The 16,958-nt window shown below is 50.0% G+C and overlaps 1 protein-coding gene across 1 annotated transcript in view; it reads right to left on the bottom strand.

Annotated features, from left to right (window-relative positions):
• The window catches only part of GALNT9 (polypeptide N-acetylgalactosaminyltransferase 9), a 118,582-nt gene that overhangs the window by 31,081 nt on the left and 70,543 nt on the right, over positions 1-16,958 (bottom strand). Inside the window, exon 6 of the mRNA XM_052654841.1 lies at positions 13,660-13,777. Coding sequence (XP_052510801.1) covers positions 13,660-13,777 — 118 coding nt within the window. The remainder of the gene's footprint in view (positions 1-13,659; positions 13,778-16,958) is intronic.

Raw genomic sequence — 16,958 nt, 5'->3', positions numbered from 1 at the left:
AACACTTCCCTAGCATTGCATAACTTCTCCCCCTCCTCCTTCACATCTGCTAAGATATCACCATCTCAGTACCCCCTTCCCCGATCATCCCATTTAAAATGACAGCCTCCATGATCCCAGATATCACTACACGGAATGAAGGGAATGGACGTGTGTGCCCTGCTGAATCCTCAGCACTTAGGACGGCGGTCAACACTCTATTCCTCAACAGGCGATTGTTCAGCCAATGAACACCTCGCTTCCCTTTGATGCCTCAGAACCCAGCACTTAGAACAGATGATTCATTTTTATTCTATAAGTAAACCAAACACTGCAAGGAGATCCAACCAGTCCATTCTGAAGGAGGTCACCCCTGGGATTTCTTTGGAAGGAATGATGCTAAAGCTGAAACTCCAGTACTTTGGCCACCTCATGCGAAGAGTTGACTCATTGGAAAAGACTCTGATGCTGGGAGGGATTGGGGGCAGGAGGAGAAGGAGACGACAGAGGATGAGATGGCTGGATGGCATCACTGACTCGATGGACGTGAGTCTGAGTGAACTCCGGGAGTTGGTGATGGACAGGGAGGCCTGGCGTGCTGCGATTCATGGGGTCGCAAAGAGTCGGACACGACTGAGCGACTGAACTGAACTGAACTGAACTGAAACCAAACACTGAAGGCCGGTCGCATGCAGCAGTGAATGGGACCCAGGCCAGAGCACATGACTTACATCCCAACCAGTGAGGGAGGGGAGGAGACCCGCAGTAAAACATAAGCTAATAAGCTAGACGAGACAGTGATGGATAGAGCCACATAGAGCCAAGGAGTGAGAAGACAAGGATTAGCTTTGGTGGGCGGGGCGAAGCGGGATGGGGCGGGGCAACGAGGCGGGGTGGGGCTCTCTGCAGGCAGTAAGAGAAGCTACTGGCTTGAACCGGGGAGGGTGGAGGCCCGAGGGTGGTGCGGGTGGTAAGAGGGTGGGCCCTGGGACACACAGGGAACGGGATGGGGAGCGTCACACACCGTGGAGGAAGTTTGGGAGTCTCAGGGTGATGATGAAAGAGCCCCCTCTCTTGGGTTCTGCGTAGCGTGAACAAGAAGGGTTCAGACTGCGGAGGAGCCCAACTCCAGGTGGGCTTGATATAGACCTGGATCCTCGGACTCTTTAAATCATCAGACATTGATAAGAGGCCAGATGAGAAATTCAGGCAAGGCTTTGTTAGGACTCGCGCTGTGGCACCAGGGAGTGAAAACCAGTGACTGGTGCCCTTGCTGTTCCCCTAGATAGGGGAACGGTGGGGGTGGATTGATTGGTGGGTGGGGCTGGAGGGATGGCTTAGGTGGTCTGCCCACCCCCTTGGTGATGCTATGTGCAGGTATCATGGGCAGGACCCTGCTTTTGCTGCCCCCGCCTCATAAATGGCAGTTGGTTTGTGGCCTTTTTGTATCTTCACAATTTGACCCAGCTGAACATGGGTGCAGTTATTTTTAGTTCCTTATTGTTTCTTTGTATTCTGTTGTCCAGGTGCAGCGTCCCAGGCCCCAGCCTGTCTCAAAACCACACTTTTGGATGAGTGAATTGAAGCAGAAGGAGAAAAGGGCCCAAGGTCATAGCTAGTAGAGGTGGTGGTTGGGGGGGGGGAGGGGTTATGTGTGAAGAGCCACGCTGTGTTGAACAAGCAAACAGGAGACCATGACATTGAAAGTTAAAGAAGAGTGCAAAATCCTTGGACTCTCCCGCTGACCTGAGTCCCTCTCCTGAGCCTTGGATCTGGTCTGGCTTGTGTGTGCTTCCACCACTGCCGAGACTGGGATGTGAAAGAGAATCACAGTGTCTGCCTTGTCTGCTGGTTACATGGATGCTGGGGCCTGGGGCCACCACATGTGAGGAGGCTCAGCCACGGCAAGGCCACGGGGAGGCACTGTCACTTATGGCCCCAGCTGAACTCTAAGACAGGCAGTGTCCACCTCGGATGTCATGTCCTGGGGGGCTTTTGGATGAGTGCAACCCAGCCACCTTCTGACAGCATCCAGGTGAAAAACCATAAGCTGAGCCCTTCCCAAACTCCTGACCCACCAAGTTGTGAGCAAAATAAGAGGGTAATTTTAAACATCTAAATTGAGGAATATTTGTTACATGGCAAGAGTAACTGGTACACAAACTAGCTGTAGCTTGGGACCCATGTCTGTGTGTCCTGTGTTCGTTTCCCAGGTTGACAGGCATAAAAAGAGCTTCATTAGCGTGTGCCCACCCATCTTTGTGTTCTCCTGGGGGAGCCCTGCTAACTCATCCAACTGCCCATACTCTTCACCCCAGGGCCTTACCACACAGCTGAGCACTCACGGTGCTGAATGGGACACATCACAGCCCAGGAGACTGAAAGCAAATGCCTCTTTGACACGCAGTCTCTAAATATCTGCTCAATGTATATTATATGGGGCTTTCTGTGCATATTATATATCAGGGCCAACCGGGTCCCCTCATTTGGAGGTCAAGGTCAGCCTCCCTGGGCTCTGTTGTATTGACCTCAGCTTTCCTGACTCAGCGGGATCTCAGATGAGTTAGCCAAGACCAAGCTGGAGGCATCAAGGTGGGCCCTTGGGGAGGCGAGGGGCTGGTGTCCAGTGGGAGGGGCCCTGCTGCTGCTGCTGCTGTCGCTCAGTCGTGTCTGACTCTTCACGACCCCATGGACTGCAGCCTACCAGGCTCCTCTGTCCATGGGATTTTGCAGGCAGGAGTACTGGAATGGGTTGCCATTTTCCTTCTCCAGGGAGGGGCCCTGGATCTACTTAAAAGGGAGATGGAGCCTAGAATTCAATCTGAGATTTTCCACTTGAAATAATCAAGTTAAGAGAGAGAGGGGGCACTTTGGGGTGGCAGATAATTTATGTATCTATGTGGGAGAGGGTGCACCAAGGCTTACTTTTGACAAAGCCCCTGAGCTGCAGACTTGAGCTGGCAGGGGCGGCAGAGCGGAGAGAAAACACAGGAACCAGCCGCTTTCCCTGACCTGACTCCCATGCTGGCATCTCTCAGGGTGGATTCTCAGTCCAGCCTCCTTCCCGAGCTTTGGGCAATGTTCCGTTCGCTTCCTGCACCTCTTTGTGTCTTGTGGGGTGGGAGCCTTCTACCCAGGCCCCGGTCTTCCAAGGACACAGCTTTTCTAGGAGGTTGATGCCCAGGGCTGTGAGGCGCTCCCACCAGAACAGGAACTGCTCTAGTCATTTCAAACAGGCGTGTGACACCTGAGGGGTCACCAGTGGGCTGGGCTGCGAGGGAGACAATGCTCAGGAGGCGGCCAGCCACCAGTAAAAGAACTGAGCTGTGTGGGGGCTGGGTTGCACAGGGCACAGGCCTCTCCCCAGAAGCCGCTGGAAGCACCGAGGGTCTGTGCGGGCAGGAACTGGAGCCCCAGGGAAGGGGGAGGCATGCGCAGCCCGGCCTTGCCAGAGCCTCTCCAGGAGCTGGGCGAGCAGCCTGCAGGGGACCCGGCGGGCACCGCCCGCAGACTGGGGACTAAGAGGACCGAGAGGCCCACCCCGCCCCCTAGTGGCGGTGTGTGGAACTGCTCCAGTGCTTCCGGTCAGCGATGGCCATGGGGACACATTGCTGTGTGATGTTCAACAGTGGCTCCACTGAGAATGGCACTCAGGGAAGGTCACTTGAAATGAGTCTGATCTCTGCCCTAAACAGGAGGTCGGGAAGGCACGCCTGTTCATTCTGATCCCCCCAAGGCCTGGGCTTGCCCTTTACTCCTCTGCAGCCTGCTGTGGTCCATGGGCAGCTGGGCTTGTAGAGACCCTGCCCTAAACTCAGGACTGGGCTGGACAGTCCTGGTGACAGTCCGGACAGGACAGACACTCCGGACAGGATGGGAGACACAGTGGAGCTGCTGCCCTTGGGCCCACGGGTATCCTGCCACTGGCTGTTAACAGCACAGGGCAGCCTGCAAACCGCAGGGCAGGCATCCCTCAGGCCTCTTGCTGGCCCTCCCCACCCCCAGGCCCTGTCTGCTGTGAGGACAGCCTGCTCCTCCTGGACCAGGGTGAGTCACTGTCCTGGGGTCCTTGATCCCGGCCGCCGGGCTCGCCCCTGGAGGTCCAGCCTCCCTTTCATGTCTCTGCCTGATTTTTTCTTTCTTCTTCTTACTATTTATAATTTACTGTATCTTGCTGGGATTTTTCTGTTTCCTGGCAAGCTACCTTACATCTGGTCAATAACAAAACTTTATAAAAATAGAACTACCATATGATCCAGCAATCCCACTCCTGGGCATATATCCGGACAAAACTATAATTCAAAAAGATAATATGCACCCCTGTGTTCATAGCAGCACCATTCATAATAGCCAGGACATGGAAACAACTTAAATATCCATTGATAGATGAATGGATAAAGAAGATATGGCATATATATACAGTGGAATATTACTCGGTCATAAAAAGAATGAAGTAATGCCATTTGCAACAACATGGATGGAACTGCAAATTATTATACTAAGTGAAGTAAATCAGAAAAAGGTAAATACCATATAATGTCACTTATATGTGGAATCTGGCTTCCCAGGTGGCTCAGTGGTAAAGAATTTGCCTGCCGAGGCAGGAGAGTCAAGAGACTCCAGTTCAATCCCTAGGTCAGAAAGATCCCCTGGAGAAGGAAATGGAAACCCACTCCTGTATTCTTGCCTGGAGAATCCCATGTTCAGAGAAGCGTGGTGGGCTACAATCCATGGGGTTGCAAAGAGTCAGACACAACTGAGCACAAACACATATGTGGAATCTAAAATACAAGCAACCTGCCTGACTTCAGGCTCTACTACAAAGCCACAGTCATCAAGACAGTATGGTCCTGGCACAAAGGCAGAAATATAGATCAATGGAACAAAATAGAAAGCCCAGAGATAAATCCACGCACCTATGGACACCTTGTCTTTGACAAAGGAGGCAAGAATATACAATAGAGAAAAGACAATCTCTTTAACAAGTGGTGCTGGGAAAACTGGTCAACTACTTGTAAAAGAATGAAACTAGATCACTTTCTAACACCATAGACAAAAATAAACTCAAAATGGATTAAAGATCTAAACGTAAGACCAGAAACTATAAAACTCCTAGAGGAGAACATAGGCAAAACACTCTCCGACATAAATCACAGCAGGATCCTCTATGACCCACCTCCCAGAATACTGGAAATAAAAGCAAAAATAAACAAATGGGACCTAATTAAAATTAAAAGCTTCTGCACAACAAAGGAAACTATAAGCAAGGTGAAAAGACAGCCTTCAGAATGGGAGAAAATAATAGCAAATGAAGCAACTGACAAACAACTAATCTCAAAAATATACAAGCAACTCTTGCAGCTCAATTCCAGAAAAATAAACGACTCAATCAAAAAATGGGCCAAAGAACTAAATAGACATTTCTCCAAAGAAGACATACAGATGGCTAACAAACACATGAAAAGATGCTCAACATCACTCATTATCAGAGAAATGCAAATCAAAACCACAATGAGGTACCATTTCACACCAGTCAGAATGGCTGCGATCCAAAAGTCTACAAGCAATAAATGCTGGAGAGGGTGTGGAGAAAAGGGAACCCTCTATCACTTTTGGTGGGAATGCAAACTAGTACAGTCACTATGGAGAACAGTGTGGAGATTCCCTAAAAAACTGGAAATAGAACTGCCTTATGACCCAGCAACCCCATTGCTGGGCATACACACCAAGGAAACCAGAATTGAAAGAGACACGTGTACCCCAATGTTCATCGCAGCCCTGTTTATAATAGCCAGGACATGGAAGCAACCTAGATGTCCATCAGCAGAAGAATGGATTAGAAAGCTGTGGCACATATACACAATGGAGTATTACTCAGCCATTTAAGAAGAATACATTTGAATCAGTTCTAATGAAGTGGATGAAATTGGAGCCTATTATACAGAGTGACAGAGAAGGCAATGGCACCCCACTCCAGCACTCTTGCCTGGAAGATCCCATGGACGGAGGAGTCTGGTAGGCTGCAGTCCATGGGGTCGCTAAGAGTCAGATATGACTGACCGTCTTCACTTTCACTTTTCTCTTTCGTGCATTGGAGAAGGAAATGGCGACCCACTCCAGTGTTCTTGCCTGGAGAATCCCAGGGACGGGGGGGCCTCATGGGCTGCCATGTATGGGGTCGCACAGAGTCGGACACGACTGAAGCGACTTAGTAGCAGCAGCAGAATACAGAGTGAAGTAAGCCAGAAAGAAAAACATCAATACAGTATACTAACGCATATATATGGAATTTAGAAAGATGGTATCAATAACCCTGTATGCGAGACAGCAAAAGGGACACGGATGTATAGAACAGTCTTTTGGACTCTGTGGGAGAGGGCGAGGGTGGGATGATTTGGGAGAAAGGCATTGAAACATGTATAATATCATATATGAAATGAATCGCCAGTCCAGGTTCAATGCAGGATACAGAATGCTTGGGGCTGGTGCACTGAGACGACCCAGAGGGATGGTATGGGGAGCGAGGAGGGAGGGAGGGTCAGGATGGGGAACACGTGTACACCCGTGGCAGATTCATGTTGATGTATGGCAAAACCAATACAATATTGTAAAGTAATTAGCCTCCAATTTAAATAAATAAATTTAAATTTAAAAAATACAATACAAATAAACATATTGACAAAGCAGAAACAGACTCATAGACATAGAGAAAAGACTTGTGGTTGCCAAGGGTGGGGAGAGGAGAAGGATGGGTTGGGAGTTTGGGATTAGCAGAGGGAAACTATTAAATAAAGACTGGATAAATAACAATGACCTGCTGTAGAGCACAAGGAACTATATTTAATGTCCTGGGATAAAGCACAATGGAAAAAACATTAAAAAAGAATATATATATCTGTAACTCAAAATGTTATATATATATGCATACATGCACACATCTGGACACAATATACACAAGTATGTGTGATTTATGTAAAGTAATATTGTATGAGCTCAGCTGGGAAAGAATCTACCTGCAATGCAGGAGACCTCGGTTTGATTCCTGGGTCAGGAAGTTTCCCTGAAGAAGGGATAGGCTACCCATTCCGGTATTCATGGGTTTCCCTAGGGGCTCAGACGGTAAAGAATCTGCCTGCAATGCAGGAGACCTGGGTTCGATCCCAGGGAAGATCCCCTGGAGAAGGGAATGGCAACCCACTCCAATATTCTTGCCTGAGAAACCCACGGACAGAGGACCCTGGCGGGCTGCAGTCCATGGGGTCGCAAAAGAGTTGGTCCCAATTTAGCAACTAAACAACAACAAAAACAAATATTGTGTATGCATGTCTAGCTCTGTCATCTATGTTTGTATCTGCGTGCCGGTCTATCTATATTCAGATCTATATCTGAATGGGATGGAATACCTACACCCTTATCTACAGCTACATCCTTATTTACATGCGAGTCCACACTCACCCCCACACCGAATCCATGCCTACACCTACACTCGCCTCACCTCAGTTAGTGAACTGGCCCCTGGTGTCCCACCGGCAGCGCCAACTCCAGCACCTCCCCCGCAGCAAGGAGGACCTGCCCAGTGCAGAGCCCAGAGCCCCATTGACACAGTGGAGACCCAGGTCAGGGGCACTGGGGCTGTGGTCAAAGCACCAGGGACAGACAGAGACTGGTGCTGGTCCCCTTTGGCTGGATGCCCCTTCTCCAATATCCACGAAGGTTCCTACCTTCCTGCAAACATAACCGCTGGCCTCTGCATCCCTTGCCACTGTAACCACCTGCTAGAAGCCGCCTGTGTGAGCATCGTCCTGGCCCTCCCCCTGCTGTCTAATGGCCAAAGCTGCAGTGGCACTGTGTGTTCACGAAGCATAGTGGGTGCAGGGGAGAGTCCACATCTGGACCCCCTCCTGCCTCACCAGCCAGGACCAGGGGGCTCCCCAGCTCTGCCCTCCCCCTGAGCCTGTCAGCACCCCGGGTCCCCCACACAGGCTCAGCTGTCCCCCAGGAGTCCTGGGCAGCTACCCCGCTTCTGGGAGCCCCCTTACTGTGGGAGGCACACTGTAGGTGGTATGCCTGGGCACTGCTCATGTTATGTACGGGTCATTCCCTGCCTGACCCCTCTGTCTCCCCAGCCCTGTGCCGGGTGCCCTCTCTTCCCAGCAGGGTGTCTGGTGCCCATGGTTAGGTCCCCCGGCCTCCAGCTCCTGCCTCTCCTCAGGAGACGGCCCCCCCTTCCCGTGGAGGCTCACCTCCTTTCCCATTCTCTAGGAGGATATTCCCACCAATCTTCCTGGTGCTCCAGGCACCACCAGACATGGAGACGTGCCCATCTCTCCATCGCCCTCTCCCAGGTGCCCACATGGCAACACCCAGGGCAGCACCTCCCCCACCTCCCATATCTAGTTCTCATTTGGACAGTTCAGGGGCCTTAGATAGACCCCGACCCTACCTTACCCCCTACATGGCCTGCTTCCTAGATTCAGGTGGTGGTGTCCAGCCTGACTTCTCTCTCCCCTGGGGTTGCAGGATACAGTTGTCGCCCTCATCCGGCTCCCAGACACCTGGTGCCTGCTCGCCTGGACCAGGTCCCCCCTGTTTCTCCCTCCCTTGTCAGCTCCTCCAGGCTGACTTCTGCTTGTCCCTGCACTGCCCCTGACTTGAGCCACTGCAAAGCGCCCCCGGGGTCTCTGCCCTCAAATTCCTCCTCCTGCCTCTCATGGCCCACAACCCCTGGCTGGTCCCACCTGACTTGGTTGGCAAGTCGACCCCAGCTGCCCTTAGCTGCCAGCTGAGTTTGGTTTGGAAGGAGACAGAAGTGAAAAGTTGTGGCGGTGTTTCTCCTCTGCCCAGCCCTGCATGCATGTCTTGCGCCTCCAGTGGTGGTTCATCTTTCCCAGGGTGGAGTCCCTCTGCCCAAGTGCCTGTCTGCTGAGCATCGTGTTCCCCCCACCCAGTTTGAGCGTCAGGGGGCAGCAGCTGGGCTCCCTCATCCCCCAGGACCACTGCAGCTTCCTCGGGACTCTGACTCTGCTCACTGAGCTGACATCATCTAACTCTGGGAAGGACTGGAATCCAATGCAGAGAAGGACGAATAGACCAAATACGGAGAACTGGCACTTCCTGCCAGGTTCAAGAATCATTTGCAAAGGTTTGGTCTTTAATGATGAAACCAGTTGGGAAAAGTCAGCATATTGAAGACTACCAGATTAATCCTCTGATTCCGTTTTAACATGTATAGTTGAGGGTTGATTCTAAATTCGTGGTTTAAAATTGGACCTTGTCAGAGAATTTAAAACATTTGCAAACAATTCTGAAATGCTTCAGAGAATTTGAGATGTGGTATACATTTGATATACTAGACACAGGAGAATTTTGTAAGCACACAGGGGAGCTTCTGCAGGGATATCAGGCCTTCGAAGTTCTTAAAGAGAAAAGAAAATATGCCACACTTATAAGTGTCATTTTAAAAGGTTCAAGGGAATTTAACTAAGCAGAAGTTGAACTGATCATTGTTTAATAGTGTTTAATATATTCAATCTGAGTTAATCAAACATTAATCAAAGAAAAGGGGAAGTTGAGTGTTCTTTTATTATATTTATAACCATACCAATACGATCTCTAGGTTTCACTTTAAAACCTTAAAACAGGTTTGGAAAAGTGTGACTTCAATAAACTGTATATACAATTTTAAAAATAAATCTTAAATAATCTTTCCTGTGAATAAAGTCTCCGCAGACAAAAACCCAAGTGAAACCCCAGAAACAAAACATAAAAGCCCAAGGACCCCAAATCAATCAGAGCTCAGCCCCACCTCAGCACAGCCTGGCCGCAGGAGACCCCGAGGCCTGGCCTCTGGCCCCTTCCCCTCTGTCCGTGTTTATGGAGTGAGCTTAGTAATGCGCCAGGCCCTATGCAGAGCAAGCGGCATGCGAGCCTGGCAGGCTCACGGCCCCCAGAGTGGCAGTCGGGGTGGCGGGGTGGGCAGCTTGTTCTCAAAATGGGTTCCAGTGGAGTCAGTGGCCCCTGGGAATTTGTTGGAAGTGAAGATTTCTGGGCTCCACCCTGCCATACTGAATCCACATCTCTGGAGTGGAGGGCAGTGACCTATTTGTAAGGCGCCTCTAGGTGATTCTGATGCTGCTGGAGTCAGAACCAGGCTGAGGGACCTGCCGCATCCTCATGGTGGGCCTCCCAGTCCCTCCCAGTCTGCCTGCGAACCTGCTCTGCTCTCTGAATGGTGGAGTGGCTGTCACAGCATCCTGGGGCCTCGGTGAGACCTGCTGGAACCTGGGACCCTTTGCTGCAGTGCTTGTACCTGGACAAAGGTCTCCTTGGGCAACAAAACACAAAGAAACTCTAAGGGACTAAAAACAACTGAGCATGTGCAGTTGGGGCAAATTCTGGACAAAAGATACAAAAAGACTAAAACCCAATTGCCACTTCTGAAGAGCCAGGAGCAAAAGCAGGGTACTGTGCATGCCCCCTGCACACAGCACCATCTACGGGGTGGACAGACCACCTAAGCCACTCCTCCAGCCTGAACCCTGGACACACCCCTACCCTCACCGCATATAGGGAACCAGCTCAGCACGCCTCAGGGAGCTCCACCTCCAGGAGCAGGCTAGGGAAACTGTTGCTTGTTTTCACTGCCTTCGGTAACCACAGAAGCCCCAATAAAGCTTTGCCTAAATTTTTTGTTTGGCCTCTGATTAATTTCTATTGATTAGGGAGGCAGAGAACCCTGGTCAGATCATCAGGACACAGCATCACAGATAATGATGAATCTTATCCCAAATAATGTCCTAAAAATTGGAAGTCAGTGCCCATGCTGGCTTCCTCTTATTTAAATCAGAAACGGCTCTGAACCTCAGGCTCGGTTGCTGGTGGGTGAGAGACTCATGGCCAGCCCATCCACTGATGCAGAACTTGGTCAGTTCACTGGCTGTCCCCAAACCCTGAGTCTTGGCCTCTTTGAAGAGGAGCAGGAAGGAGTGCATGGGAGTGAGGTCAGAGGTGGCAGTGTGGGTTCACATGCCTGTCGGGCTCTGGCTATCCTGCCCCTGGCAGCCTTGCTCCCACACAGCCAGAGCCTGTGGGCTGACTGTCACTTACAGGCCGTGGGAGCTGCCCTGCTTCACAGTTTGGATCCATGACCAAGCTCATTCAGCTTCCCCTAAGAGAGGGCGTCACCAACCGGGGTCATCCATAGCTCTTCAAGTTACTCTGCCCTTGGATGGGGCAACCCTGATAATTAAGAATAGTTGGAGGATTCTTGGGCAAGTGTGACCAGAGGGGACCTCCCTGGTGGTCCAGTGGTTAAGACTCCGTGCTTCCACTGGAGGGGCATGGATCTGATCCCTGATCAGGGAATTAAGATCTCTCACCACCTTGGAGCAGCTAAGCCCGTGTACCACAACCTGAGAGCCCGTATGCTGCCAACGCCTGAGCCCACGTGCCACGACTACTGAAACCCACGAGCCCTAGAGCCAGTGCTCCGCACCAAGAGAAGCCACTACAATGAGCAGCCTGCGTCCTGCAACCAGAGAGCAGCCCCAACTCACTGCAGCTGGAGGTAGCCCGCTCACAGCCACAAAGACCCAGTACAGCCGAAAAGAAATTTAAAAATGTAAAAAGAAGTTGTTGGCATCTTGCCTGCTGTTCTGTCCTCGTTGACCAGTCTACTGCATCAGATCAGGGTTGACAGCAGACACCAGGAGCTGGGAGAGGCAGGAGGGATCCTCCCCAGCAACCCCCAGCCATGCTGGGTCTTCAGACTGGTCTCTGGGTTTAAGCCTCCCAGTGATGGTGCTCTGTCAAGGCTAATAGATCCTGTGTCAAAAATGTTTTGATTTGGGAGCTCCAGTGTTGCCACTGGGTAGAGACAGCTAACCACTGGTTAGTTAGCCTTGAGCTACTGTGAGTCTGCTTTCCAGCCCTGGGTGCACCTGGCTAAGCTGCTTCCCCATCCTGGGCCTCTGTGCACTCTGGGTAGAGCAGGGTCACTGGACTGCATTCGCGACAGGAAAGGAAGGTGTATTAGTATCCTGCTGATGCAGGAGTGAGGCAAGGACTTGTAACCCCTGATCAGGGGCTGAGGGTCAAACCCGCACTCTCCTGGAAGCAGGGTCCCGTGGCACCCCAGGTCCACGGTCCTTGAAAGCCCTGCCCATCCCTCTCTGGATGGGCTGTGTCACGTCGTGTCAATCATGCTGTGACCGTCCCACTGAGCTGAGAATGGAGCCCAGAGTACCAGCCTTCAACAGGGCATTGGCTCAGAACCCAATCCCATTTTATCCTAGGAGCACACTGAACCAAAGAGGTGAAAGTCCAACACACTGAAAACTACAAGACAGCAAGGAAAGGAACTGAAGAAGACACTAATAAATGGAAAAGTATCCTTGCTCATGGATTGGAAAAATGTTGCTAAAATGACCATACTACCCACAGCTATCCATAGATTCAGTGCATCCCTATCAAAATGCCAATGATATTTTCCCTCAGAAATAAAACAAATAATTCCTATAATTTCTGTGGAATCACAAAAGACTCCAAAGCTATCTTGAGAAAGAAGAACAAAGCTGGAGGCATCACATGCCTTGATTTCAAACTATATTACAAGGCTACAATCATCAAAACATATGGCATTGGCATAAAAACAGACACATGGATCGATGGGACAGAATAGAGAGCCCAGAAATAAACCCAGGCACACATTGCCAGTGAAGTTATGACCAAGGAGCCAAGAATATATAACAGGGAAAAGACAGTCTCCTCAATAAACTGTGCTGGACAGGCCAGGGAAAACTGAACAGCTATATACAAAACAGCAAGCTGGAGCACTATCTTACACTATCATGCACAAAAGTTAACTCAAAATGAACCAAAGATTGGAGCATAAGACCTGGAACCATCACATTCCTAGAAGACACAGATGTAGAGGACCGTCTTGTGGACACAGCAGGGGAAGGAGGGAGTGGGACGAATGGAGAGAGTAGCCTTGATACATACTACCGTGTGTGAAATAGATAGCCAGTGAGAAGTTACTGTGTAGCACACGGAGTTCAGCTCAGGGCTCTGTGACGACCTCGGGGGTGAACTGGCAGGGAGGGAGGTCCAAGAGGGTGGAGATATATGGCTGATTCGCACTGTTGTATGGCAGAAACCAACACAACATTCTAAAGCAATTATCCTCCAATTAAAAAACAAAAATAAAGTGAACTCAAAAAGAAAATAACTAGAAGAAAACATCCTGCCTGGAGTCTTCTCTACACACTGGCCCCCTGGAGAAGCCATGGGGGCTTCCGATGCCCACAGTGCCCATGTGCAGTCTGCCTTTCACCTCCACCAAGACAAGCCCACGATCTTCCTGGGTCTCCTCACCACTGATGCACAAACTCCCTGTGCTTAGTTTCCAAGCTCCCCACCAGCCCCGACTTCAGTGTAAAGCAACAGAATGAGTGGCCTAAGAGATAAAGTAAGATCTGAAGTACAGTCTCTTATTACCACGTTCATACTGCTTCCCAGTCCCCTCGCCACCGAGGTTTCTTAGATTGACCTAAGTCTGGGGGCTTTTACCTCCTCCTGACCTGTAACAAGCAGCTCACAGATGAGCCAGGCACAACTTTCAACAGGTCTTCTGGGCACACCATCCCCGTGAAGTGGCCCCAGCGGCTGAGCGACACTTACCCTCATGCCCAGCTCTATGTTCTCCCCGCCATACACCTCCATGCCCGGGTCCAGCAGACCAATGTCCCCGAAGTACTCCCGGTCCACAACGAAGGAGCAGCCGATCATGGCCGGGGTCCTGGGGAGAAGCAGACAGGGGCTGAGCAGGTCCTCAGTGTGTGGCGTGGACCCCGGCAGCCTGGGGGGCCCGCCACCCTCTCTCCAAGTCCTCACACATCATCCCTGAGCTCCTTGTCTTCACCTGGTCACTGTGCCCAGGGCTTGCCTCAGGCTTGTCTTTGCACTCATCAGAGATGACAAAAAAAAAAAAAAAAAAACCAGCATTCAATTCAGGCAACTTAGTGTAGATTTTAAAAATTTAAAAATCTGATGACCCAGTGAGTTATTTAGTTGCCCTGACCATAATCTCCCAGGCTTCAGTCACTTACCTACCCCCTCCATTATTTTATCCGTGTATCAGGAATCAGGGCTGCAACTGAAGTCACACAGCTTGCACACTGCTCAACTCTATGGAACCCCCTCAATATCAGGCTCTCTCTGAATGACACTGCTTGAAATTGTAGTGTACAACCTCTGCGCAGCAGACTGCCAGCTGTACTATATTCCTGTAATAATTCTATTTAGTGAAGTGAGTGAAGTCGCTCAGTCGTGTCCGACTCTTTGTGACCCCCTGGACCGTAGCCTACCAGGTTCCTCTGTCCATGGGATTTTCCAGGCAAGAATACTGGAGTGGGGTGCCATTTCCTTCTCCAGGAGATCTTCCTGACCCAGGGATTGAACCCGGGTCTCCAGCTTTGTAGGCAGATGCTTTACCATCTGAGCCACCAGGGAAGCTCAATAATTCTATTTCCATCTACACACTTTAAAAATGTCAGTAAATCTTGCCTTGCCCCAAGCAATTGTATCTGTAAAATCACGTGTCAATGTGCTAGTCATATTTTCTTCTAAGATGTATTAGCAATTTATCAATGTGGAGACCTCCACTGGACTCATGGAGCAGTGGTGATCAAAGCAGGTCGTGAACGGACAGAGTGGCAGAGGAAAGTGGGCAGTTTCACTGTGAGTGGACCTGCACACTCGCTGACTCATTCATTCATTCCTGATACACTCACATCATAAACTCAGGGTATACTGAGAACCTATTAGTTGGAGGAGAAAAAAACACATAAAGGAAAAATATCTTTCTAGCAATAGGCACAATCTCTGTTTTGTAAGAAAGCAGGACCTTCCTAGCTTTTGTTTTTAATTTATTTACTTTTATTTTTGTCCGTACTGGGTCTTCATTGCTGCACAGGCTTTTTCTCTAGTGGCAGAGAGCGGGGGCCACTCTGTAGTTGCAGAGAGTGGGCTTCTCATTGGGATGGCTTCTTTTGTTGCAGAGCACAAGTTGTAGGGTGTGCACACTTCAGTAGTTGTGGCTCCCGGCCCAGGCTCAGTAGCTGTGCAGGCTTAGTTGCTCCAAGGAATGTGGGATCTTCCCAAATCAGGGATTGAACCCATGTCTCCTGCATTTGCAGGCAGATTAGTTACCATTGAGTCACCAAGGAAGTCCCCTTCCAAGCTTTGGATGGAAGAATTTGCTTCACAACAAAGATAACCATCTTGTAGGCTAAGGGCTCAGTTTCTTCCAAGCTCTTAGAGGACTGGCAAAGGCTCCCCCACTGTCCCCAAAGGCCCCCCAAGACCCCCGAAAGACAGGGCTGCGGCTGCCCTCTCCTCTGCTTCCACTTGTGCGCACCCACTGCTTCACAGGTATGAAATCTCTCTTCAATGAAAACAACACAAAAAGTTGTTCTTAGTCACAGTTTAAAAGAACCATTTCTGCTCCCAGCGACTGGGACATCAGAAGCAAGTGCCCGTGATTTGTCCAAGAGTAACAGAGGCATTAAAAGGCAATTATCCTTTTATTTGTATAAAGATCCAATTTGTTCTGTCGTGACATTTGGGCCACAAATCTAATAGTAACGAAATTTTAATGTCATCTGTGACGTGTAGCAAGCGTTTAACTGGTTAAGTTATAGTTCACCAACGACGACAGCTATTTCTTTCATTGTCTTAGCGACAACACCAAAATCAGAGATCAGGGTGATCTCTGATGAATTGAACTGCCAAGTCCCTGCCAAGTCTATTACAGCTGTAATGATTTTTTTATTATTGCTCCGAGTTCCAAAATAAACTTCACCTCACAAGGCGACGGTAGCAGAGTCAGCTGGCTCTGAATTTATTTGCATGAGAAATTCTTGCTGTGATTACAGAAAACAGTAAAGGCTGAGGGTTCTCAGGTTTGGCAGAGGAGGAACTTGGTGACCCTGGGGAGCATCCTTACGTCTGGGCTGCTGTGCTGCCCGCCGGGATACAGCCTCTCCACGAGGATGTTCACCTGGGCTCCTGCCTTGCAGAGGCCACAGACATGCGGACACACACAAACACCACACACATGCATGGACAAGCACACACACACAACAGATACACATGAATACATGGACACATGAAGACACACACGCAACACCCATACCCCATAAGGACAGACACACACACAATAAGCAGATGTACAGATATACAGACACACATGTTACACACACAGTCCCACGAATGTACTCACAAACACATACACACCCAAATGCACACAGATACATATATACACACATAACATGCACACACACAATACACAGAGAAACACATGTGCACACACATAAACACAGATACACACCTGCAGCAAGCACACAGAGATACATACAGCACATGCATACACAGAGATACACACAGACACACATCTAGGCATTCACACATAGGCACACATCCCCAGGTCCACGAAGCTTCGGAATTCTATATGAATAGGAGCTGAAAAAATGAAGATCACAAACAGGCTCTTCAGCCTTTGGGAGAGTGACAAGGGACAAGAGAGGTGCCTGTTCTCAATGTCTTGAAGAAGAACACGGGCTCACAGGCAGGGCAGTGCCAGGTGATCAGCATAAACACAGGGGAAGACAGCCGACCAGGTGTAGGGGCCACATGCGCTGGTGACAAGGTGGTGGAGAAACTGGTGTGCATTGGCTCAACCCTCCTGGAAAAGTCTGAAGCTATGAACAGAGAGCCAGCAATACTTGTGCAGTGATACAAGCTGACCCAGCTCCCTGCACACCAGCTGTGTGCCCTCGGGCAAGCTGCTCAGCTTCTCTGTGCTCAGCTTCCCTGCCAGTGATACGAGAGGCAGAATGGTGCCTCCCCAAACGCGGTTGTGCAGATGAAAACAATATGGAGGAGGGTCTGGAGCCTGGGGACCATTTACTGTTACTATT

The sequence above is a fragment of the Budorcas taxicolor genome, chromosome 17 (genome assembly GCF_023091745.1).
Source record: "Budorcas taxicolor isolate Tak-1 chromosome 17, Takin1.1, whole genome shotgun sequence".
In the NCBI taxonomy this organism is placed as follows: domain Eukaryota; kingdom Metazoa; phylum Chordata; class Mammalia; order Artiodactyla; family Bovidae; genus Budorcas; species Budorcas taxicolor.
This window is presented reverse-complemented; position numbering and strand designations above follow the sequence as displayed.